Source organism: Zea mays, chromosome 2, assembly GCF_902167145.1.
Source record: "Zea mays cultivar B73 chromosome 2, Zm-B73-REFERENCE-NAM-5.0, whole genome shotgun sequence".
Classification (NCBI taxonomy): domain Eukaryota; kingdom Viridiplantae; phylum Streptophyta; class Magnoliopsida; order Poales; family Poaceae; genus Zea; species Zea mays.
The window spans coordinates 206481975-206507767 of NC_050097.1; the positions used below are offsets into that span (position 1 = coordinate 206481975).

The 25793-nt window shown below is 51.9% G+C and overlaps 2 protein-coding genes across 3 annotated transcripts; both read left to right on the plus strand.

The window, feature by feature from the left end:
- Positions 1-382: 382 nt before the first annotated feature.
- On the plus strand, positions 383-2237 carry LOC100281990 (60S ribosomal protein L15). Its single transcript, NM_001154906.2, has 4 exons — positions 383-470; positions 560-726; positions 1489-1686; positions 1782-2237. The coding sequence occupies exons 1-4, from the start codon at positions 467-469 to the stop codon at positions 2025-2027; spliced, it is 615 nt and encodes a 204-aa protein (NP_001148378.2). The 5' UTR covers positions 383-466; the 3' UTR covers positions 2028-2237.
- A 2088-nt stretch (positions 2238-4325) lies between these two features.
- On the plus strand, positions 4326-10017 carry LOC100272596 (uncharacterized). Of its 2 annotated transcripts, none has more exons than XM_035964618.1 (10): positions 4326-4665; positions 5262-5328; positions 5640-5893; positions 6399-6461; positions 6553-6571; positions 6940-7038; positions 7120-7197; positions 7280-7524; positions 8744-8900; positions 9581-10017. In XM_035964618.1, the coding sequence occupies exons 2-10, from the start codon at positions 5268-5270 to the stop codon at positions 9721-9723; spliced, it is 1119 nt and encodes a 372-aa protein (XP_035820511.1). In that variant the 5' UTR covers positions 4326-4665; positions 5262-5267; the 3' UTR covers positions 9724-10017. The 2 variants fall into 2 exon arrangements, with proteins under 2 accessions (XP_035820511.1, NP_001140531.1); NM_001147059.1 differs by having other exon boundaries at positions 4330-4668; positions 9581-9998.
- The last annotated feature ends 15776 nt before the right edge of the window (positions 10018-25793 follow it).

Below are 25793 nucleotides of genomic sequence, written 5' to 3' on the forward strand. Positions count from 1 at the left end.
ATTTGTCGTGCACCAAACTCCAAAGCCGAAGGATGATGTAGGGGTGAGTGCCTGAGTGGGGATGGGAGTGGGTGGGGATGAAGCTAAGTAAGAAGATGGAAAAGTAGTTTAAAAAACAATATAAATTCTATTTTACCAAATGATTTTTATAACAGTTTTATTTTTTTAGAAAAAATACTTTAATTGAGAAGCGACAGCTAAAAACTGAGGTAGTATTTTTTAAGAACCGAAGCCTTACCGAAGTAGGCCTGTGTACGTCTGCAATGTAAGGCCCAACTTTAGCAGCCCATCTATCATGGACAATTCCAAAACCTAGTCCCATCCGACGGCCACGATTACTCCATCGCCTCGGTATAAGGTCTCTCCTACGCCGCGGCCACACAGACTCCAGTCTCCTCTAGCCGTCTCGCGCGCTTCACCTTCCCCACCCCGCCGCCGCCATCGCACGCCCGCAGCCGCATCCGCTATGGGTGAGCTCTCGTATTTACCGCTGATGGCCTCTCCGATTCGCATGCGTGGGTCTTACCGTGTGTCGTATCATTTTGTCGCTGTGGCACAGGTGCGTACAAGTACGTCTCGGAGCTATGGCGGAGGAAGCAGTCCGATGTGATGCGGTTCGTGCAGCGCGTGCGCTGCTGGGAGTACAGGCAGCAGCCGGCCATCGTCCGCCTCACAAGGCCCACTCGTCCTGACAAGGCGCGCCGCCTCGGCTACAAGGCCAAGCAGGTAGATCTCCTCCAGTGCAGATCCCATTGGCGCGCGCGAACTTTGACGGTGATGGATTTATGGGTAGGGGAAGGTCGGGGGGTGGTGCAGCCGCGCAGGGATTGCCATTGTCATTTAGGCTTGTAATTTCTCGAGGTGATACAATAATATGCTGTTTGTTTTTAAGATTCCTGCAAGCCAGGGCGTGCAGGTGTAGTTTTTCTGGTGATTAATGCCAATCTTCCTGGGCGAAATGAAGGCTTGTTTAGGTTCCGAAGAAATTGACTGATTCGATCTACCTTTTTTGAATGTTGTAGTATACTTGTTTCTGTTATTATAAGATGTTTAAATTTACACTATGATTACCAGTCCTGCTAATTTTTAGGTTTAAGATGCAGGTTTTCAATCTATTTGTTATATTGTAGTATTGTACTAGTTACTATGGGACATATTGGTCGGTAAACTATGTTTCATTAGAACCTTTCGTAGCAATGGGTCTGATGAATTTAGTCTTTTGCGCTGAGTGCGGTTGTGATATGTTAGGGTTGATTTTGGAAGTGATTATGTTGAAGGCTTGAAGCTTCCTGCCTGTTGTAGTATTGCTCATCAAGCTATTCCCACTTAATGCATATTCTCAATGATGTCTATGAAGCTGGGTGCTTTGTTTAATACATCTTCTCTGTGATAGTTTCAGTTTTGAGTAGAATGAACAGATTGTACTTGTCAGTGTAATGCTTTGAACTAGTTCACTATTAAATTGTCTCTGACTCTATATTTGTTCAGGGTTATGTTGTTTACCGTGTCCGTGTTAGGCGTGGTGGCAGGAAGAGGCCTGTGCCTAAAGGTATTGTCTATGGCAAGCCAAAGCACCAGGGTATCACCCAGCTCAAGTTCCAGAGGAACAAGAGGTCTGTTGCTGAGGAGAGGGCTGGACGAAAGCTTGGTGGACTCAGGGTTCTCAACTCCTACTGGGTGAATGAGGTATGCTTAATTGAGTTGAGCTTAACAAGATATCATGAGAATTTTCATCCTTGTCAGTACTGATGCCACATCTGGCTCTTGTTACTGGACAACAGGATAGCACCTACAAGTACTTTGAGATCATTCTTGTTGATGTGGCCCACACTACCATCCGCAATGATCCAAGGATCAACTGGCTATGCAATCCTGTGCACAAGCACCGGGAGCTCCGTGGTCTCACCTCCGCAGGCAAGAAGTTCCGTGGCCTGCGTGGCAAGGGCCACACTCACCACAAGAATAGGCCGTCGAGGAGGGCCACCTGGAAGCGCAACCAGACCCTTTCCCTCCGCCGCTACCGTTGAGCACATACAACTTGATGTTCTGCTACTGTGGAACCTACCTCATGCATGCTCTGATAGTATTTGGTATTTTTGTTGCATCGTTAAATTTTGCTACCCATGTTACAAGCTCCTTGAACTCTGTTATCAGTGTACCATGGAGAAATTGAAGCGAACTATGTTTGTGGTTATCCTGTGTTATCTCGATGAAAATGATGGTTTAGTTGAGTATTATCTATCGCTTCTGACATGTGTTGTCTGTTGTCTTCTGATTCTTATCTTCGGCACGCGCCGGCGTCTACTTTAAAGTAAAGTAAGGCTTTGTAAATTTGAGATAACCATGATTGATTACCTTAAATTAGGGGTGAAAATAGGTTGGTATACCCGTCTGATATTTCCATGCGGATTCGGATACTTTTATCTTCGAGATGGATACATTAGTAACCGGATAGTATATATTTGGATTTGAGTTAGATTCCAAGCGAGATCTACTTGATAAATATTTAGATATTCGGATCTGATACAAATATCGCTCGGATGAAGATAGAGTTTATATGTTTTTTATAATATAATTTTTATAAAAACATAATTTTTACATATAAGCTCGGATGAAATAGAGTTTATATGTTTTTTATAATATATTTTTTATAGAAGTATAATGTTTACATATGAGCTCGGATGAAGATAGAGTTTATATGAAAATCATATAGCTTGAAGAGATCAACTTTATAATGCATCATAATTTTGTTTGAACATACATTCATGTCAAAATTATTAAAATAATGTCCAAATTTATGTCAAAGTAACATACTACTATATATCACATGTGTAACTTCAGTACTCCATAACTTATTAATAAATTATATATCACATTGTTGGACTATTTTGTGTTGTATTAGACTATCTTATGTCATTTGAAACTATCATGTGTTGTATTAGACCATTATGTAATTCAAATCTTGTTCTTGCATTCGAACTATTGTGTTGGACTATTGTATGATATTAACTTACTGCTATGTTGTAATGTTGAAATATAGTCTATGCAGTGCTCACGGTAGCTTACGCGCAAAATGAATTCTATTGAATAATAAACAATTCATGCATTATCCGACAAATATCTAGTATCTGGATGTATCTAGCTAAATAATATATGTATCTGTCACTTAAGCGTCAGAATAAATATTTGGTCTCTATATCCATAATTTCGTATCTCGTTTCTACCTATTCGTTGAATCCGATTGAAATACATTATGATAGAATATATAATAACCTACTATCTATCTGTATCCTCCCTGTTTTCACCCTTATGGGTCGCTGGTTCACTTCATTTTAAAGGAATTGAAATTTACTTAATAGAGTAGGTTTTTATATATAATTTGACACTACACCACTTTCCAAAATATAGATATAAGATTATCTTAAATTCGTAGGGACGAGGGGATGAAAATTGATTTTATGTATCACTAATCTATGTTATACTTTGCAAGTTATAACATGCTCTTTGACTCGCTCCACTGTAGTAAAAAATGTAGTACATAGATATTCCCTCTTATGATCAGTAGTAGTATATAACTATATTATAGATAAAATTATATTAGCTTAATTGATTTATGTCTAAATTACGATTATTATAATGGAATTCAGTTCTAATGATCTAAACGACATTAGGGAAATTGCTACCGTTATTTGTTGGAGTTGACATGATTACTTTATTCATAAAATGTACATTTTTTTGTGATTTTATTAAGGGGCAAAAATATTTCCAAGTTGTAACTTCCGTTGTCCATTGATCTGCCATTGCAAGATCAATTATTTAACGTATACATACATGACATCGAGTTGAAAGGTAGTAATGCTCTTTTATGGCTAGTTTGAGAACCCTAATTTTCAAGATATTTCTATTTTTTAATGGAAAATTAGTTTATTTTTCCTTAAGAAAATAAAAATCTTTTGAGAAAATGTGGTTTCCAAACTAGCAATTCCATGATTTCATCTGTGTTCACGGTCAGTAAACGAGGATATTAGAACTTCCGCCTTTCTTGAGCTTTCACAGTTTCACTCATGCCATGCGCAAGACTTTGGAAGCGGATGCATAGGCTTTACTGCCAAACTATTGTGTTACCGTCTCTCGGGCTCCGTTCACCTATACCATTCCGACCCCAGAGTCCCGCAGCCACAGATGCTTCCAGAACCGAGCATCGGTTCTCTTCCGGGCCCACGCGGAGGCGAGTGAGTGAGAGGCAGCGCGGCGCACGTCATGACCGGGAATGGGCATTCCCAAATCCCCCCGTGCCCGTCTCGCTCGCCTCCGCCATTGACTCGATGCCGCCAATCAGAATCCAAGCATCCAACCAGGCAGAGGCACACAGAGTCTCAGACACAGGCACAGCAGACAGCAGAGCGCCCCCCAACAAAAACCCAACTCGTTTTCAGCTCGCGCAACGGGCGGCCTCGTAGCGGAGTCCCAGTCCTCTCGCTTTCTCCCTGCGATTCGCCTCAGCTTCCATCCGATCCGATTCGGGAGTCGGGACTCGGGAGATAGAGGCAGACGGAGAGAGAGAAGAAAGGCAAGGCAATCGCCGCGCGCGTGCTTCCTGCCTTCTCGGTCGGCTCCAGCTCGCCGTTCATTCCCGCAATCCCGTTCCGCTCGCGGTATCGGGCCGTGGTTCGTTCGATCCCTCGTCTCTCTCTGTCGCTATGGTTTGGTTTGGACCTTCGCCTGCTCGAACTTCGGTCAGCATCGAGTGCGTGTCTGCGTGATTCTTTTTTTCTGTCTCGGTTAGGGTTTTCATTCGTTACTAGCTCGAACTGCTGATCTACTTGGGCTGGTTGGTTTAGCCTGGTTTGGTTTGGTTTGGTTTGGAGTTGGCTTGTGTTTGTTCTTGTGATTAGGAGCTGGGTTGGTTTTAAGCTCGTTGGGTTTAGGAGTAATATGACCGTGTGGTTCAGCCGTTCAGCTTTTCATTTGCTGTTCACGTCTTCAGGATGTCTATTTTCGTTAGATGTTTTACGGAGTTATTAATCGATGTGGTTCAGCTTTTCATTTGTTGTTTACGCCTTCCAGATGTTTATTTATGCTAGATGTTTCATGAAATTATTAATCCATGATGTGACACTCAATCGAGTGAGAGCTGCGTTGCGGGAGTGGTTTCGGTTCTGATTTTCCCTTGTGATCTACTGCTACGGAGTATAGGTTCATTTCGAGGTTCTAGTCTACGGCTGTTTCATGGCTCAGTGGATGTTCCTCATCTTGTGCAGGTAGTGATGCCGCTGGCTGAGCCGCCCCAGTGGCGCCGCAAAGCCACGGATTTCTTCTCCACATCTAGTAAGTTTGTTGGGCAGTGACAACTTGTTTGTTGTAAATCACTCGGTAATCATTTTCTGTACGAATATTCATACTTCGTGTAATTATTCCATCAAATTGCTTTGTCATGATGATGTTGTGATTTACTATTACCCACAGCCTTTTGGCATCAGCAAAAATAAGAATTATCATGTCCTTCGGAGCTATTATCGAGCTACTAGTATAGTACTGAGAGTGTGACTGTGCAGGCTGTTTGTATTTATATCCTGTTAGAATTTTTTTTATGTCTGCTTTGCCTAGAACTTTAACTTTGCTGTGCCGATTTAATGCAGGTGTCAAGCTGAAGCAGGCAGGGCAATCGGCCGGGGATAATATAGCTGATGTTGCTGGGAAGGTTGGGTCCGCGGTGAAGAGTCGGTGGGTCGTCTTCCAGGAGGCTAGGCAGCAGCAGCAGCAGCAACGGCCACCGCATGAGACAGTGCAAGAGCGTATCATCACCGCTGCTGCCACCACTGGTTTGCTTTTCAGGAAAGGCATTTCAGAGACAAAGGAGAAGGTTGCAGTGGGAAAGGTTAAAGTTGAAGAGGTATACATGCTTTTCAACATAAGTACTTTGACATGTCATTTGGTCACTGTAGTTTCAGCTGTTGTGGATTTCTCTGAATTCTATTTGTTGCAATCATTTAGAATTATACCCAAAAAACAATTTAATGGAAAAAAGGCAAGAGTTCCTTGTTTCATTAGTTCTGCCAATTTATCTATTCTGCATTATTACCAACATAAAGATTGGTTGAATAGTGCACTGAATCATTGCCAGGAAAAGATGGAGTAACAAGTAGTGCACCTTGGTTATTTGCGTTTCCAGGTGTGAACAACATGGCATAATCGTTGGTGTATTAAATAGCTGTTTTAAATGTTTAAATAGCTGTATTAAATGTTTTCGGGGTAACATTAGAACCTATTGAGAAATGTAATTTTCTGGAATTTGGACCTTGCATTCCTTTTGTGATGCCATTTGTTCATCATTCTTTATAGATAAACACTAGTGTCTTTAGAGAAGCTCATCCTTTTCTGGTTTCATGTGCTCACAGGCTGCTAAAAAAACTGCAGATAAAAGCAAGAGTATCTTGAACAATATTGAACGCTGGCAGAAGGTTTGTGATTTGGAATTTTGTTACCTAGTAACACAATTTGACCTTTTTTTTGTGTACAACGCTGATTCTCATTTCTGTCTCTTTGTCCCAGGGAGTCGCAAGCACTGATGGTATGCTTACAATTCAATATCCAGGATTCATATCTGTCATAGAGTCATAGTTGACAACACATATGATTTCTTTTAGCATCCAGGCAGTTATTTTTTTCCTGTATCTGCTAAGTTTCCTGTAGCATAGCGTTAGTTCTGGATTGTATGCCTTTAAGTTTTATGTTGACTACTTTGCTATTCTTTGCCTGGCTTCTTCATCTTATTCTTCACTGATATTTTCTGTAAGTTTATGATCTGTTTATTTGTAAATTGTGACCTGTGAGAAATGACCCTCTGATACAAAGCGTAAATAGTTGTTCAACCATTTTACATTAAGAGCAGCAATGAACAACAAATAAATGATCCACTATTACATCACAATCTTGCAGTGTTTGGTGTTCCTATTGAAGCCACTGTACAACGAGAGCAATCTGGTAAAGCTGTGCCCTTGGTGCTAGTGAGATGTGCAGACTACCTGGTTATATCAGGTGAACTTGCTGAAAATTATACAGAAAGCTTCTCCCCGTTCCGAGTTTACCACTATGGTTTCTGAATCATTTTCTTCCCAGGTTTGAATAATGAGTACTTATTCAAATCTGAAGGTGACAAAAAAGTTCTTCAGCAGTTAGTTTCTCTTTACAATGAAGGTATCGCTGCCATTCAATCATATTTAAGCTTAGCTTAGCTATCATTTGTTACCATGCCCCTGATTCTTTTCATATTTTGCAGACTCTGGCGCATCTTTACCTGAAGGTGTGAATCCTATTGATGTAGGTGCACTGGTGAAGTGCTACCTTGCCAGTATCCCTGAGCCGCTTACTACATTTTCGCTTTATGATGAGCTTCGAGCTGCGAGGGTTAGCATTCCTGATCTTAGGGATATATTGAAGAAGCTTCCAAATGTGAACTACATGACAATAGAGTTTGTTACAGCATTGCTTCTTCGAGTCAGCCATAAATCATCACTTAACAAGGTAGATCTTATCCCTAATTTTTTTTATTATTCTTCTCTATGATTCATTTTCAAGTTATTCCTTTTTCTTTGTTATGTTTTTTACAATATTGTATTATTGTTGGAACTAAAAGTAATCAATCTGAACTGATTATATGATACGGATTTTTAGCAGGGTCAGTGTGACTGTTTTTGGTGGCACCTTTTAACATTCAGATTCAGTACATATTGTATGGAATTGTGTGCCCCTGACATTTTAATTGTCTTGCACATTTTTCTCTTTAGCTTTGACAGGGCCAACAAATGTTAGGAAATGTCAATTTACCTAACATGGCTTGACTGACAGTTTGGGTTTCTGAAGGACTTTTGTAACAAACCTAGTAACAAATACATCCTGTTTTGAATAATATAATGCAGTGCTATAAATCATTAAAACTATATATAACATCTTCAGGAGTAACATGGACTGAGCACGTAATCCATATACCACCTAGCTGTTTTGAGATCATGTGGAAGATTCAGCATCTATCTATTTGGCTTGAACCCTATTGGTTTCTGCAAAATAAGCCCACTTATCAATGAAGAACCAAGCTGCATGTAAAGATTATAGAAGTGTAAACAAGTCTTTTAAAGAGGTGCCCACCACTGGGTTTGGGAGTGCGAAATTTTTTCATATTACCGAAGTTAATAGCTTTTACGTGAAAGATCTCAGCTCAGGTTTCACTACTCTTCCATTCAAATTCAGGAAAAAAACTATTTAAGAAGGAACCACAACGGTTTGCTTAATCAGCTGTAGGCCAATTACACATTTGTTAGCCACTTCATTGGGACAAAAACATGAGCAATGTAGCAAACAGATGGGATTCTGATACACATTCACACGTGCTTAGCTGTCTTAAATAGGGTTGTGAGTTGTGACAGGTATGGACATGAATATACTGACTAAATGATCTTGTTCTGTTTTGTCTGTAGAGTGTAGATTGATAAACCACATTGTATATCTTTTCGCAGTAAAGTATTTCACAGTTTAGTAATTTACATATGTAAAGAATGCTGCTTTAGTTTCTGTATTTCTGGAGTTGGTCTCGTGGTCCTAACTAATACTACCTCCGTTCTCGAATATTTGTCGTCTACTAGTTCATTTTTAAACTAAACCGCGACAAATAAAAAAGGATGGAGGGAGTACTACTGAATCACCTTTGTGGTGGTGTTTGACAAGTTTTTTTTTGTATGCAATGTAGATGGACTCCCGCAGCCTTGCTGTGGAATTTGCGCCTTTGATCATGTGGCGGCAAGGTGATGCTGGCACAGATTTGCGTAACCACCTCAAGTTAACCCTGAAACCGCCTCCAAAAATTGTGGATACAACATCAAATACTGCCACGTGGGACCTGTTTGGTATGTAAATTGTACTTTGTTTATTTTATTAATACAATCTCAGACATTATGTAGTTGTCTCTGATCATTGTGGCATAGAGCAGTTGTTTGTGGCTGCCCTTGTGGTAGTTGTCAGTATCAATTGTGGCATAAACCATTTAAGTTATCAAATCTGGAATTGACTCATGTTACCAAAGAAAGGTACTCGCTGTCCTCTATCTTATAGCCAAGCATGAATTAATGATTGAGATCGTGGACCATGTGGCAACTGCCTACCAAAAGTAACCAGCAAAAAGAAGTCACAGATGTAGCTACTTTGCCACTACATGAACTAGTAGACATTTATGTCATCATTGAAAAGCATGTTAATCAAAGTTCAGGTTAGGCTGTTCCCTAAGTGCATGCTTAGCCTTGTAGTCATTAATATATTATATGCTTCTTGAGTAGATATCACAGTTTCAGATGATTTTCAAATAAAAAGTTCTGGATGATTTTCATCTGAATAGTAGGGCTTATTTGAGTGGGGCAGGGATTATTCCCCAAAAGTTTTTTTGGTTTGTTCAGTTCAAGTAGACTATTTAATCAATTGGATTTTCATAAAATATTACTTTTGTCACTAGGAACTGTAATCCGATTTGTTGGCAAAAAAAATCTTCTTTGGTCAACTGTTATAAATACATTAGCTGCTTAATCGATTGCAGATGAGGATGGCGAGGATGCTTCATCCCAGATCCCCTTGGACGATGCTTCACCCCCAGACTACAACTCCATTGAGGTCATCCAGTGTCTGATCGAGCATCATAATGCCATCTTCACTGATGCAAATGAAACCGTGTGGAGATGATCAAGGTCTCTTCTAGATCTCTCTGGTGTTAGCTCGTGCTACGTATTAGTTCCAGGTAGGAAGGTGGATTACCGTCCGTTATTGTTAGGTATAAGCATTTTGGCTGGAACATTTTTGGAGTAGGTTTGTATATATGCCGCTAGTGTTAATTCTCCCCGGGACTAAGATCTGGTCATGTTATAGCAATATAAGTCTTGGGTGGATGTAAACCAGATGGACACAGGACACGATTGTGCTGCATTTGCTGAATTCGGCTTATACACTGATGTTAATCTAGGGAACTGTTGCCCTGTACGTTCACGGTTAGCTGGTAGCGTTTGTCGTCAAAACAAATCAGTGTAGATATCGCCTTACGAGATTTCAATTTTTTACATGTCATTGATTTTAGCCATCCGGTGTGTTCGAGCATCACAAAGCCATCTTCACCGTCGAGTATCACAATGCCATCTTCACCGACGCAAATTGAAACCTAGGGAGTACTTTGGTTTAAGAACACAATCATCTAATTTAGCCATCAGACAAAGAGCGTACTTAGGTTTATGAACACAATCTTCTAATTTAGCCATCCAACCAAGAGCCGTCTCGCTTTGCACCTAGTTCCACCATTCCGTCGGGCTTCCTTTCCTAAAATAATATTTATTTTAGCTCTTGATTTTTATGTTTATATTTAAATAGATAATGAAGAATCTGAAATTATATAAAAAAACACATATATTAAGTATTACTAGTCGGTTGTCCGTGCGTTGCGACGACTTACAACAATACCCACGTAAATTATCCATAAAAAAATTCAAGATTTTTTATTGATTGTCTCCGCTCTCTGTATAATATATTTTTTTGATTTGGCTAACTGATGTTATTGTTTACTCCATGCAAATATATCTTGGTACAACACGGCCAATGAAGTGAACGATTAGAAGAGAGTTCACAACGATTGACTCAATGAACAGAGATTATAAAATAACATAATTCCATCATACAGAGACCAAATAAGAGAAAGTTTGTGAGATCAAGTTTATAAAATAAGTCTCATGAAGTTAAACTTATAAAAAAGATAGATCAAAATATGGAGTGATTGCTAAAGTCAGGCATTAATAAAAACTGGATGTGCTCCATATAAATTACGCTACTTCCTAGCAATTACTAACATTTAAAACCAACAAATAACCTTTTATTTTGCTGTTAGTGTGACAAATCATTGCTGCTCTATCCAATTCAGCAACCTCAAACACCATGTAGTCCATTACGCCAATATGGTCTCAGAAACGACCTAATGCTTGCAAGAGCAAAAAACGTCGTGCCGTGTTTGGGCTGTAGCCTCGGTCTGTAGTGCTGGTCCGACCCGACACGATTTTTTTTATTTTACAAAAAAACGTATATACCTATATACAATTTATATTCAATATTAAAAACATCTTAGCGTGATGTTCTACTGTTTAGGCAGTTTCACCCAGTGTCTCGCGCCCTTCTAGGGATGACAGCGGGTCGGATTTTGTTCGGGTATAATAATACCCGACCAGAAATTGTACCCGAGACTTCTACAAATATCCATACCCACCAAGTCAATCGGGCGAGAAACTATACCCATATCCGTGCCCATCGGGTATCCACCGGGTATCGGGTATCCAGTGGATATGTTACTGTAGACTAAATAACATTCAATTAGTGTTATAATAAATACATAAAATATTTTAGTTTTCATCTAAGCACCAGTACAACACGAGAATGACTATATTTGGCTACACGTCGATACAATATCTAAACTCATAATTATCGCATCCAATATATTTAAATTCGAGTACAGAGAATAAAAGTGTCGGCGTTTCGAAACCCGGGGGGTCCCTGGACCGACGAGTAAATTGTCGCCGCGTGCCCCAGCCCAGATGGGTCGGCGCGAGACGAAGCGCGAAGGGGGAGGCAGCCGGAGGGAGAGGGCGTGAGAGGTGGAATCCCGCGGCCTTCGTGTTTGTCCCGCGCCCAGGTCGGGTGCGCTTGCAGTAGGGGGTTACAAGCGTCCACGCGGGAGGGAGCGAGCGGCCTCACGCGAGCGCCGTCCCGTCCTTCCCCGCGCGGCCAACCTCCTGTAAGAGGGCCATGGTCCTTCCTTTTATAGGCGCAAGGAGAGGATCCAGGTGTACAATGGGGGGTGTAGCAGTGTGCTAACGTGTCTAGCGGAGGAGAGCTAGCGCCCTAAGTACATGCCATCGTGGCAGCCGGAGAGGTTTTGGCACCCGGTTCGTGTGGTGTCGTGGCCGTCGGAGGAGCGCTGGAGCCCGACGGAAGGACAGCTGTCGGGGCTGTCGAGTCCTTGCTGACGTCCTCTTGCTTCCGAAAGGGGGCTGAGAGCCGCCGTCGTCATAGGGCGTGCGGGGCGCCATCATTACTTGTCTGGCGGAGCGAGCCAGACGGGACGCCGGTCTTGTTCCCCGTAGCCTGAGTCAGCTTGGGGCAGGGTAATGATGGCGCCTCCTGTTGACGTGGTCGGTCCGTGCCCTGGGTTGGGCAATGTGGAGGCTCCTCCGAGGTCGAGGTCGAGTCTGTCTTCCGAGGCCGAGGTCAAGTCCGAGCCCCCGGGTCGGGCGAGGCAGAGACCGTCGGCTGAGGCCAGGGCTGAGTCCGAGCCCTAGGGTCAGGCGAAGCGGAGTTCGTCGTTCTTCGGGGCTGAGCCCGAGTCCGAGCCCTGGGGTCGGGCGGAGCGGAGTTCGCCGTCTTCCGGGGCTGAGCCCGAGTCCGAGCCCTGGGGTCGGGCGGAGCGGAGTTCGCCGTCTTCCGGGGCTGAGCCCGAGTCCGAGCCCTGGGGTCGGGCGGAGCGGAGTTCGCCGTCTTCCGGGGCTGAGCCCGAGTCCGAGCCATGGGGTCGGGCGGAGCGGAGTTTCCCATGGCGCCTAGGGCCGGGCTTGGCCGCTGTCAGCCTCACTCTGTTGAGTGACACAGCAGTCAGAGCGGCGCAGGCGGCGCTGTCCTTTTGTCAGACCGGTCAGTGGAGCGGCGAAGTGACTGCGGTCACTTCGGCTCTGTCGACTGGAGGGCGTGCGTCAGGATAAAGGTGTCAGGCCACCTTTGCATTAAATGCCCCTGCGATTTGGTCGGTTGGCGTGGCGATTTGGCCAAGGTTGCTTCTTGGTGAAGACTGGGCTTGGGCGAGCCGAAGGTGTGTCCGTTGCTGGAGGGGGGCCTCGGGCGAGACGTAGATCCTCCGGGGTCGGCTGCCCTTGCCCGAGGCTGGGCTCGGGTGAGGCGTGATCGCGTCCCTCGAATGGACCGATCCTTGACTTAGTCGCACCCATCAGGCCTTTGCAGCTTTGTGCTGATGGGGGTTACCAGCTGAGATTTAGGAGCCTTGAGGGTACCCCTAATTATGGTCCCCGACAGTAGCCCCCGAGCCTCGAAGGGAGTGTTAATACTCGCTTGAAGGCTTTTGTCGCACTTTTTTGCAAGGGGACCGACCTTTCTCGGTTGCGTTTTGTTCTGGTGGGTGCGCGCGAGCGCACCCGCCAGGTGTAGCCCCCGAGGCCTCGGAGGAGTGGTTTGACTCCTCCGAGGTCTTAATGCCTCGCGCATTGCTTCGGCGGGTCTGGTCGTTCCCTCATGCGAGCTGGCCGTAGCCCGGATGCACGGTCGGGTCACAAGTTCTCGGGCTGGTATGTTGACGCTGTCAACGGTTTGGCCGGAGCCGGGTTTGCGAGAGCAGCCCCCGAGCCTCTGCACAGGGCGAGAGGACGGTCAAGGACAGACTCGAATTTTTTACATACGCCCCTGCGTCGCCTTTCCGCAAGGAGGAGGGGGGGAAAGCGCCATGTTGCCCTTGGAGGGCGTCGAACATGGTGTCTCCGGTGAGCTGCTGGCGGGTAATCCGAGTGGACGCCCGTGCCCCATTTGTTAGGGGTCGGCTAGAGGCCCGGAGGCGCGCTCAAAAGTACCTGCGGGCGATCTGCCGGACCCGGTCCCCTTTCGACGGGGTCCGAGGGCTCGATGCCTCCCTCTGATGGGATTCCGTTACAAGATCATTCCCGCTGGTCTCGGAAATGTCCTAGGGTACCTCGGGAGCGTAGCCCGAGCCTTGGTTATGTATCAAACGTACCCAGGGTCATCCCTCGCTCTGCGTCTGAGGCGGCTGTGAACCCTTCGAGGGCCAGCCTACGAACCCCTGATCAGTAGTGGGCGCGGAGCCCGAGTGGCATGAGGCGGCCGTTGAACCCTACCGAGGGGCCGGCCTTTGAACCTCTGACCAGTAGTGGGCGCGGAACCCACGTGCTCTGAGGCGGCTGTTAAACCCCTCCGAGGGGCCAGCCTTTGAACCTCTGACCAGTAGGGAGGCTCGGGGCCTGTTTCCTTCACAGAGAAGGATCATTTTCGGGGTATCCCCCTTTCCCGGTCCCTGTTGTAAGAGAGAGAAAGAGGAAAAGGAAAAGGATAGGAAATCGAATGACGTGGCGTACCTTTTCTGACGCGGTCATTATGGCGAAGGCGAAGCGTCGCTTGCTTCCCCTGCCAGAGGCGCCGCCTGTCCCGCCGCGGAGTTAATGCGACGGGGCGAAGGATTCACGGGGCGGCCGTTGTGCGTGCACGAGCCGTTCGAGGAACGGAAAACGGGCGCGCCGTCTTCACGCCGTGAGAGAGGGTTCTCTCGCTGCCCCTGGATGGGACGTAAGCTTGGCTGACGACGTGACCGCTGCTCTTGCCCGCCTGCCACCGCCATTACTGCCGGCCCATTTTTGGCCGTATTGACCGTCGCGCCTGGCTGGCACTGCTGGGTCGTACGCAGGGTTGCCTCGAGTCGCGGTACTGGTTCCACGGTCGAGGAGGCGTGGTAGTGGTGCGAGTGGCGGTGCAGTTGCTCGCACGTAGCAACCGGCGCGCCGGTTGCATGACGCGTGGGCCTGGGCCTCCATGCTGGGTGCGTTGGAAGTCGGAGGGGCGTGCCCACTTGGCGCAGTTGCATGCCGCCTGCACGGCTGTCCGCCCTTTCACCCGCTGGTCTGGGCGAAAGTGGAGGAATGCTTGTAACCGCTGGGCGGTTGCATGCACCGGGCACGACAGTTTGGCTTCTTCTGCTCTGGGCCAGCTTGCATGACGCGTGGGACCCAGCCCCCGCGCCATAGGGGGAGGACCTTGGAGCGTGTTGGAGAAGACTCAGCCCACGACGGCTGGGGACACAAGTAGGGGGAGTCGCCTTTAAAAGGAGGGTGACCCCCTTGAAAGGCGACCATGTCTCCGCGCTCCCTTGTGCATCGTGTCTTTCCACCTTCCGAGCCCCTGGATGGGGGACACCCGCAATCCTTCCGCCTTGTCGTTGGAGGAACGCAACTCCGTGGAAGTTGGCACCTTTCAGCCATCGTTCGGCTTCAAGGATTTTCATCAGTCAGCTCGGCTGCATCCCCTCGCCGGTGGTCACCCAAGACGGTGACCACTAGCCCCTGGGTGGGGAGAAGCAAGCCGGGCTGCGATCTTGGTCCCACCCTCAGCTTCAAGGATGTTCATCATCCTCGTTGGGGCGGAGGCCGGGCTGAGCCGGAGCTCTACCTCCCGCGCGGGTTCGTGGGTCAGCCTCTCCTTCAGCGTTCGAGGGAGAGGGCGCTCACTGGCCCTGCGAGAGGGGCGGACTTCGACAACGCGGGGCTGGTCGACGACGGACGTCGTCAGCTTCAGCGCGTTGGGCTCGCCGGTTTGACTCCCGGTGCCCCCTCCTGCCGCAAGGGCGGTTGTCGCGCCACGCGCACGGGAGGACCGCCCAAGACGTCGCGCGCTGCTAGGGCGGCGTTCGTGTTCTGGGGCTGTCCTGCCTTTGCACCGGTACGACGTCTCCGCGCGGAGGTCAGTGCTTCGCTCATCCGGGAGGATCTGAGTGGGGATCTTCCGAGGGGCTGACGGCCCCTGTCGTCGGTGCCGAGGCGGAGGCGGCTCGAGAAGTCCCCGTCGCCGACGGGATCACCGCCACCATCCGCGCTCCGGGCCTCCGGCTCTTTGTACTTGTCCTCGCCCCTCGAGCGCCGGCGTGGGCGAGGGCAAGGTTGCAGCGGCGTTCGCCCTGAGGCCATCGCTGCCGCAGTTCGGCCACCCGGAGCGGGGGTCGTTGTCGCTGCTGCCGGAGCGGGCGACGGCGAGCCACCCGTCGGTCTTCTGTTGCTCCGCAGGCCCCCCAATCGTGTGGGGTTGTTCGTACCTGCGGAGGTGGAACCGGGGTTCCGTTTGTAATGGCACCTTGAATGCCGGTCTTTTGTTCATTGTGGCTGTCGGGGCCTGAACATGTGTGTATTTTCGGCACGGAGCCGTGTTTTTTCCTCATTTCGAGCACTAAGACTCGTCTGTCGGCTAACAGAACTGCTTCACCAAGCGTTAGTCGCCCCGTGCAAAGGTGACGAGTGAGGTATCCGTATCCCGGAGGCGTAGGAATCCCTCGGCTCGGTCGGCCTTGCCGCTTACGCGCACTCTTACCCGTCCATAGGGTTCTGTCACCGACGCAGTCAAGAAGGCCCGAAGAATCGTTTCGGCAGAGGAGCTCTCGAGCGTGAAGACTTGTTCGGTCCGCGGAATCACCTATCCGAACGCGAGTTACTTATCGCAGAAGGTGATGAGTGAGGTATCCGTATCCCGAAGGCGTAGGAGTCCCTCGGCTCGGTCAGCCTTGGCTGCTTACGTGTACTCCGTCGTTTTCAGGATCCACTTTTGAAGTAGTCGAAAAGCACGAAAGACATTCTGGCAGAAAAGATCTTTTTTCGAGGAAAATTTTGACGCAGAGGGGGTTCCCCCCTTTTAGCCCTCGAGGGAGGGTCGGGCTTTGCCGAGGCAAGGCTGACCCTTCCTTGATGACTAAACTTTGCATGGGAACGAGGCATACGAACAACTTGAAAGCATCTTGCATCTTAAGGGTAGAAGCGACGTAGCTGTTGGATGTTCCAAGCGTTGCTGTAGACCTCGCCTTGACTGTTGGCCAGCTTGTATGTTCCGGCCTTCAGAACTTTGGCGATGACGAACGGCCCTTCCCAGGGAGGCGTGAGCTTGTGCCGCCCTCGGGCGTCTTGTCGCAGCCGAAGCACCAGGTCGCCCACCTGGAGGTCTCGGGACCGAACCCCTCGGGCGTGGTAGCGTCGCAGGGACTGCTGGTACCGCGCCGAGTGTAGTAAGGCCATGTCCCGAGCCTCCTCCAGCTGGTCCAGTGAGTCTTCTCGATTAGCTTGGTTGCTTTGGTCGGCGTAGGCCCTCGTCCTCGGGGAACCGTATTCTAAGTCTGTGGGCAAGATGGCCTCGGCCCCATAGACTAGAAAGAACGGCGTGAAGCCCGTGGCTCGGCTCGGCGTTGTCCTCAGACTCTAGACCAATGAGGGGAGTTCCTTCATCCATCGCTTGCCGAACTTGTTGAGGTTGTCGTAGATCCGAGGCTTGAGTCCTTGTAGAATCATGTCGTTGGCACGCTCTACTTGCCCATTCGTCATGGGGTGAGCCACGGCGGCCCAGTCCACCCGGATGTGGTGATCCTCGCAGAAGTCCAGGAACTTTCCGCCGGTGAACTGGGTGCCGTTGTCGGTGATGATGGAGTTCGGGACCCCAAAGCGATGGATGATGTTGGTGAAGAACGCCACCGCCTGTTCGGACCTGATGCTGTTTAGGGGTCGGACCTCGATCCACTTGGAGAATTTGTCGATGGCGACCAACAGGTGCGTATAGCCTCCGGGTGCCTTCTGCAAGGGGCCGACGAGGTCCAGACCCCACACAGCAAAAGGCCAGGTGATGGGTATCGTCTGTAGGGCCTGAGCGGGCAGGTGGGTCTGCCTTGCGTAGAACTGACACCCTTCGCAGGTGCAGACAATTCTAGTGGCGTCGGCCACCGCCGTCGGCCAGTAGAAACCTCGTCGGAAGGCGTTCCCAACAAGGGCTCGAGGTGCTGCGTGATGGCCGCAAGCCCCCGAGTGTATCTCTTGTAGGAGCTCCTGGCCTTCGGCGATGGAAATGCATCGCTGGAGGATGCCTGAGGGGCTGCAGTGGTAGAGTTCCTTCCCGTCCCCCAGCAAGACAAACGACTTGGCGCGCCGCGCCAACCGCCGAGCTTCGGCTCGGTCGAGGGGTAGCTCTCCTCGGTGGAGATATTACAGGTACGAGGTCTGCCAGTTTCGATTAGGCGTGACCCCGCTTCGCTCCTCCTCGATGCGCAGTGCCTCACCCTCGGGGGCCGAGGGTACCTCGGGCCGAACCGAGGGTGCCTTGGGCTGGGCCGAGGGTGCCTCGGACTGAGCCGAGGGTACCTCGGACTGAGCCGAGGGTGCCTCAGGCTCGGCCGAGGCCTTTTCGGGCTCGGGCGTGTCGTCGGTCTTGACGGAGGGTTGATGCAGGTCTCGAGAGAAGACGTCCGGGGGAACCGTTGTTCGCCCTGAGGCTATTTTAGCCAGCTCGTTCACAGTCTCGTTGTAGCGTCGGGCGATGTGGTTGAGCTCGAGCCCATAGAACTTGTCTTCCAGGCGCCGAACCTCATCGCAGTAGGCTTCCATCTTCGGGTCGCGGCAGTGGGATTTCTTCATGACTTGGTCGATGACGAGCTGCGAGTCGCCGCGAGCGTCGAGGCGTCGGACCCCTAGCTCGATGGCGATGCGCAAACTGTTGACCAGAGCCTTGTACTCAGCCACATTATTGGACGCCGGGAAATGGAGGCGTAGCACGTAGCGTAGGTGCTTTCCGAGGGGCGAGATGAAGAGCAGGCCTGTGCCTGCTCCCGTCTTCATCAGTGACCCATCGAAGAACATGGTCCAGAGTTCCGGTTGGATCGGAACTGTTGGGAGCTGGGTGTCGACCCATTCAGCCACGAAGTCCGCCAAGACCTGGGACTTGATGGCCTTCTGAGGGGCAAACGAGATCGTTTCGCCCATGATTTCCACCGCCCACTTTTCAATTCTACCCGAGGCCTCTCGGCACTGGATGATCTCCCCCAGGGGGAAGGATGACACCACAGTTACTGGATGAGACTCGAAGTAGTGTCGCAGCTTCCGCCGCGTCAGGATCACCGCGTACAACAGCTTCTGAATTTGTGGGTAGCGGATCTTGGTCTCGAACAGTACCTCGCTGATGAAGTAGGCTGGCCTCTGGACAGGCAATGCATGCCCCTCTTCTCGTCTCTCAACCACAATCGCGGTGCTAACCACCTGAGTGGTCGCAGCGACGTAGATCAAGAGGGCTTCTCCGGCAGCAGGGGGCACCAAGATGGGCGCGTTCGTGAGGAGCGCCTTCAGGTTCCCGAGGGCTTCCTCGGCCTCAGGGGTCCAAGTGAAGCACTCGGCCTTCCTTAAGAGGCGGTACAGAGGCAGGCCTCTTTCGCCGAGGCGTGAGATGAAGCGGCTCAGAGCCGCAACGCATCCCGCGACCCTCTGTACGCCTTTCAAGTCCTTGATGGGCCCCATGCTGGTGATGGCCGCGATCTTCTCTGGGTTGGCCTCGATGCCCCGCTCGGAGACGATGAACCCCAAGAGCATGCCTCGGGGAACCCTGAAGACACACTTCTCGGGATTGAGCTTCACGCCTTTCGCCTTGAGACATCGGAATGTCACTTCGAGGTCGGAAAGGAGGTCGGAGGCTTTCCTCGTCTTGACTATGATGTCATCGACGTAGGCCTCAACCGTTCGGCCAATGTGTTGGCCGAACACATGGTTCATGCACCGTTGGTACGTTGCACCCGCATTCCTCAAGCCGAACGACATGGTGACATAGCAGTACATGCCGAAGGGTGTGATGAAAGAAGTCGCGAGCTGGTCGGACTCTTTCATCCTGATTTGGTGATACCCCGAGTAGGCATCGAGGAAAGACAGGGTTTCGCACCCAGCAGTGGAGTCCACAATTTGGTCGATGCGAGGCAGAGGGTAGGGAACCTTCGGACATGCTTTGTTTAGACCAGTGTAGTCTACACACTTCCGCCATTTCCCTTCTTTCTTTCTCACAAGCACAGGGCTGGCAAGCCATTCGGGATGGAATACCTCTTTGATGAACCCTGTCGCCATTAGCTTGTGGATCTCCTCGCCTATGGCTCTGCGCTTTTCCTCGTCGAATCGGCACAGAGGCTGCTTCACGGGTCGGGCCCCAGCTCGGATATCCAGCGAGTGCTCGGCGACATCCCTCGGTATGTCAGGCATGTCCGAGGGACTCCACGCAAAAACGTCGGCGTTTGCACGGAGAAAGTCGACGAGCACTTCTTCCTATTTGGGATCGAGCTCGGAGCCGATCCGGATCTGCTTGGAGGCGTCGCTGCTGGGGTCGAGGGGGATGGATTTAACCGTCTCCGCTGGCTCGAAGTTGCCGGCGTGGCGCTTCATGTATGGCACCTCCTTAGAGAGGCTCTCCAGGTCGGCGATGAGGGCCTCAGATTCGGCGAGGGCCTCGGCGTACTCCACACACTCCACGTCGCATTCGAACGCGTGTCGGTACGTAGGGCCGACGGTGATGACCCCGTTGGGGCCCAACATCTTGAGCTTGAGGTAGGTGTAGTTGGGGACGACCATGAACTTCGCGTAGCATGGCCTCCCCAGTACTGCGTGGTAGGTTCCTCGGAACCCGACCACTTCGAACGTGAGGGTCTCCCTTCGGAAGTTGGAGGGTGTCCCAAAGCAGACGGGAAGATCGAGTTGTCCGAGGGGCTGGACGCGCTTCCCGGGGATGATCCCGTGGAAAGGCGCAGCTCCTGCCCGGACCGAGGACAGATCAACACGCAGGAGCCCGAGGGTCTCGACGTAGATGATGTTGAGGTTGCTGCATCCGTCCATGAGGACCTTGGTGAGCCAGACGTCGCCAATGACGGGGTCGACAACGAGCGGGTATTTCCCCAGGCTCGGCACGCGGTCGGGGTGGTCGGCTTGGTCGAAGGTGATGGGCTTGTCGGACCAGTCTAGGTAGACTAGCGCCGCCACCTTTACCGAACAGACCTCCTGACGCTCTTGCTTGCGGTGCCGAGCCGAGGCGTTCGCCGCTTGCCCACCGTAGATCATGAAGCAGTCGCGGACCTCGGGGAACTCTCCTGCCTGGTGATCTTCCTTCTTATCATCGTCGCGAGCCCTGCCACCCTCCGCGGGTGGCCCGGCCTTATGAAAATGGCGCCGAAGCATGGCGCACTCCTCAAGGGTGTGCTTGACGGGCCCCTGATGATAGGGGCACGACTTCATGAGCATCTTGTCGAAGAGGTTGGCACCTTCGGGGGGTTTCCGAGGGTTCTTGTACTCGACGGCGGCGACAAGGTCCGCGTCGGCGGCGTCGCGTTTCGCTTGCGACTTCTTCTTGCCTTTCTTCTTGGCGCCGCGCTGAGTTGACGCCTCAGGGGCATCTTCCGGTGGGCGGCCCTGGGGCTGCTTGTCCTTCCGGAAGATAGCCTCAACCGCCTCCTGGCCAGAGGCGAACTTGGTGGCGATGTCCATCAGCTCGTTCGCCCTGGTGGGAGTCTTGCGACCCAGCTTGCTCACCAGGTCGCGACAGGTGGTGCCGGCGAGGAACGCGCCGATGACATCTGAATCGGTGATGTTGGGCAGCTCTGTGCGCTGCTTCGAGAATCGCCGGATGTAGTCCCGGAGAGACTCTCCCGGCTGCTGTCGGCAGCTTCGGAGGTCCCAGGAGTTTCCAGGGCGCACGTACGTGCCCTGGAAATTGCCGGCAAAGGCTTGGACCAGGTCGTCCCAGGTGGAGATCTGCCCCGGAGGCAAGTGCTCCAACCAGGCGCGAGCGGTGTCGGAGAGGAACAGGGGGAGGTTGCGGATGATGAGGTTGTCATCGTCCGTTCCACCCAGTTGGCAGGCCAGCCGGTAGTCCGCGAGCCACAGTTCCGGTCTCGTCTCCCCCGAGTACTTTGTGATAGTAGTCGGGGTTCGGAACCGGGTCGGGAACGGCGTCCGTCGTATGGCGCGGCTGAAAGCCTGCGGACCGGGTGGTTCGGGCGAGGGACTCCGATCCTCCCCGCTGTCGTAGCATCCCCCACGCCTGGGGTGGTAGCCTCGGCGCACCCTCTCGTCGAGGTGGGCCCGACGGTTGCGGTGATGGTGCTCGTTGCTGAGGTGACCCGGTCCCGCAGGCGTTGTGTTGCGCGTGCGCCCGGTGTGGACCGAGGCTTCCCGCATGAATCGGGAAGTCGCGGCGCGATGTTCCGAGGGGTACCCCTGCCTTCGGGAGGCGGAGCTTTCGGCCCGTCGGACCGCGGCGTCCTCCAGGAGATTCTTGAGCTCTCCCTGAATTCGCCGCCCCTCGGTGGTTGATGGCTCCGGCATCACGCGGAGAAGCATTGCCGCTGCAGCCAGGTTCTGGCCGACTCCACTGGAAGTGGGTGGCAGCCTTACCCTGACATCATCGGCGATGTGGTGCTGGATACCCTAGGGTAGGTGACGCACTTCTCCGGCCGGAGGCTGGCCCGCCCATTCCTGCCCGATGTCCCGGCGGATCGGCTCAAGCGTTCCTGCTCCCTCGTCGAGCCTGGCCTGCACCCCGCGGATTTGCTCGAGCTGTGGGTCATGACCCCCCGCCGGAACGGGGACCACAGCTAGCTCCCGTAGGATGTCAACGCGAGGCACAGGCCTAGGGAGATCACCGTTCTCCGGCATACCAAGATGGTTGCCTTCGGAGGGCCCCCCTAGATCGACGTGGAAACATTCACGACTTGGGCCGCAGTCCTCATCGCCGAGGCTGCGGCTACCGTCGGAACAGTCGGAAAGGCAGTAGTCACACGCGGTCATAAAGTCCCGCATGGCACTAGGGTTACCAAGTCCGGAGAAATCCCAACAAAAGTCGGGCTCGTCATCTTCCTCGGACCCCGAGGGCCCATAGGTCGAGACGTCCGTCAGCCGGTCCCAGGGTGATCGCATACGATACCCTAGAGGGTTTGGACTTGCCTCTACGAGAGCTCCCACCAAAGCGAAGTCGCTTGGCGGGTCGAGGCTGAATCCAAAAGGCGTGAGATGGGAATCGGTCGGTACCTCTTGGTCGACGGGCGGTGACGAAGTCACGTCAGGGACTGACTGCACCATCGTCTCAGGTACGAGGGTGACGCCCAACAAGTCCTTCGCGAGCGTGCTGGCGTCGTCCTGCTTGGGATTGGCGTGTCACGGGGAGACGGCGCTCGTCTTCGTCTCAGACGCGAGGTCGATGCCCGACGTGCCCCCCGTTGGGGCGCCGGCACCGTCGACTCGCTCGACGGTCGACGATGTGCCGCCTCCTGCTTGGCCTTGGTTGCCCCGCCTCCTCCTCCGTCGGCGGGGGAGGGGACGGGGTGAGCTCGAATGTTGTTCTTCCACCACGCGGGGAAGACATCGTCGATTCCGCCGCCGGCGGGCGGGCTGTCGGCCGCCATTGTCGTTGTCGCACGGCGGGGGAAGGAGTATCATGTCGTAGCTGCCGTCGAGGGACATGAACTCAAGACTCCCGAAACGGAGCACCACCCCGGGCTGGAAAGGTTGCTGGAGACTGCCCATCTGGAGCTTGACGGGAAGCTGTTCGTCAACACGCAGCAGGCCCCTACCTGGCGCGCCAACTGTCGGCGTTTCGAAACCCGGGGGGTCCCTGGACCGACGAGTAAATTGTCGCCGCGTGCCCCAGCCCAGATGGGTCGGCGCGAGACGGAGCGCGAAGGGGGGAGGCAGCCGGAGGGAGACGGGCGTGAGAGGTGGAATCCCGCGGCCTTCGTGTTTGTCCTGCGCCTAGGTCGGGTGCTCTTGCAGTAGGGGGTTACAAGCGTCCACGCGGGAGGGAGCGAGCGGCCTCACGCGAGCGCCGTCCCGTCCTTCCCCGCGCGACCAACCTCCTGTAAGAGGGCCCTGGTCCTTCCTTTTATAGGCGCAAGGAGAGGATCCAGGTGTACAATGGGGGGTGTAGCAGTGTGCTAACGTGTCTAGCGGAGGAGAGCTAGCGCCCTAAGTACATGCCATCGTGGCAGTCGGAGAGGTTTTGGCACCCGGTTCGTGTGGTGTCGTGGCCGTCGGAGGAGCGCTGGAGCCCGACGGAAGGACAGCTGTCGGGGCTGTCGAGTCCTTGCTGACGTCCTCTTGCTTCCGTAAGGGGGCTAAGAGCCGCCGTCGTCATAGGGCGTGCGGGGCGCCATCATTACTTGTCTGGCGGAGCGAGCCAGACGGGACGCCGGTCTTGTTCCCCGTAGCCTGAGTCAGCTTGGGGTAGGGTAATGATCGCGCCTCCTGTTGACGTGGTCGGTCCGCGCCCTGGGTTGGGCGATGTGGAGGCTCCTCCGAGGTCGAGGTCGAGTCTATCTTCTGAGGCCGAGGTCAAGTCCGAGCCCCCGGGTCGGGCGAGGCGGAGACCGTCGGCTGAGGCCAGGGCTGAGTCCGAGCCCTGGGGTCGGGCGAAGCGGAGTTCGTCGTTCTTCGGGGCTGAGCCCGAGTCCGAGCCCTGGGGTCGGGCGGAGCGGAGTTCGTCGTCTTTCGGGGCTGAGCCCGAGTCCGAGCCCTGGGGTCGGGCGGAGCGGAGTTCGCCGTCTTCCGGGGCTGAGCCCGAGTCCGAGCCCTGGGGTCGGGCGGAGCGGAGTTCGCTGTCTTTCGAGGCTGAGCCCGAGTCCGAGCCCTGGGGTCGGGCGGAGCAGAGTTCGCCGTCTTCCGGGGCTGAGCCCGAGTCCGAGCCATGGGGTCGGGCGGAGCGGAGTTTCCCATGGCGCCTAGGGCCGGGCTTGGCCGCTGTCAGCCTCACTCTGTTGAGCGGCGCAGGCAGTCAGAGCGGCGCAGGCGGCGCTGTCCTTTTGTCAGACCGGTCAGTGGAGCGGCGAAGTGACTGCAGTCACTTCGGCTCTGTCGACTGGAGGGCGTGCGTCAGGATAAAGGTGTCAGACCACCTTTGCATTAAATGCCCCTGCGATTTGGTCGGTTGGCGTGGCGATTTGGCCAAGGTTGCTTCTTGGTGAAGACTGGGCTTGGGCGAGCCGAAGGTGTGTCTGTTGCTAGAGGGGGGCCTCGGGCGAGACGTAGATCCTCCGGGGTCGGCTGCCCTTGCCCGAGGCTGGGCTCGGGCGAGGCGTGATCGCGTCCCTCGAATGGACCGATCCTTGACTTAGTCGCACCCATCAGGCCTTTGCAGCTTTGTGCTGATGGGGGTTACCAGCTGAGATTTAGGAGCCTTGAGGGTACCCCTAATTATGGTCCCCGACAAAAAGCTTAATGAGTTCATGACAGTTGATAGTCATAACATTGTCAATGTCTCATTGATCTCTAGTACATTACAGTTGACTGTTAGCACAAATTAATATTTATTAATCAACAACACATGCGCCATGATAAATTGATAAATAAAAACATCATGCAGCAACCAGCTCCAGCAGCCCGTGACATGGTGTATAGTAGCAGCAGCCTGCCGCCAGCAACATCAACCCGTGGTCGTGCCTGTGTCCATGGTGAAGTAGCAGCAACCAGCATGCAACAAAAACAGGATTATTGTGTATTTTTTGGCTCCATTCTATTATGGTCCTTAATTTTTAGTGGATGTAGCACATTAAAGAGGTATATTGATATCTCGGATATCCACTGGATACCCGCGGGTAAAGTATTTTACCCATACCCGACCCGATATATTTCGGGTATCCTACCCGATAGGACATGCGGGTGAGTTTTTCTACCCGTATCCATATCCACCGGGTACGAAACCCGCGGGTATCTATACCCACGGGTCCAACTGCCATCCCTACGCCCTTCTTCCATCAGGGTATGGGTTCGAACCCCACCTCCTGCACCATTTTTAACATTTTACGCTGATTTAATTAAATGAATCGACGGGCTAACGGGCTGGCCCGACACAGTTAGCAGGCCGGCATGACGTGCATGTGCCATAGTTGTGGCCCGTGTGCATCTAGCCCGTGTCGGACGTCGTTACGCTGATTTAATTAAATGGATCGACGGGCTAACGGGCTGACCCGACATAGTTAGCAGGCCGGCATGACGTGTCTGTGCCATAGTTGTGACCCGCGTGCATCTAGCCCGTGTCGGGCGTCGTTTGACATCTATAGACGTGCAACAGATTAATTTGAAATAACTGTGAGGGGTTATTTATAAAAAAATGACGCATGACGACCGCTGAAACTGGTGCTTAAGTATAATATAGACTAGTCTGTTATCTGTGCGTTGCGA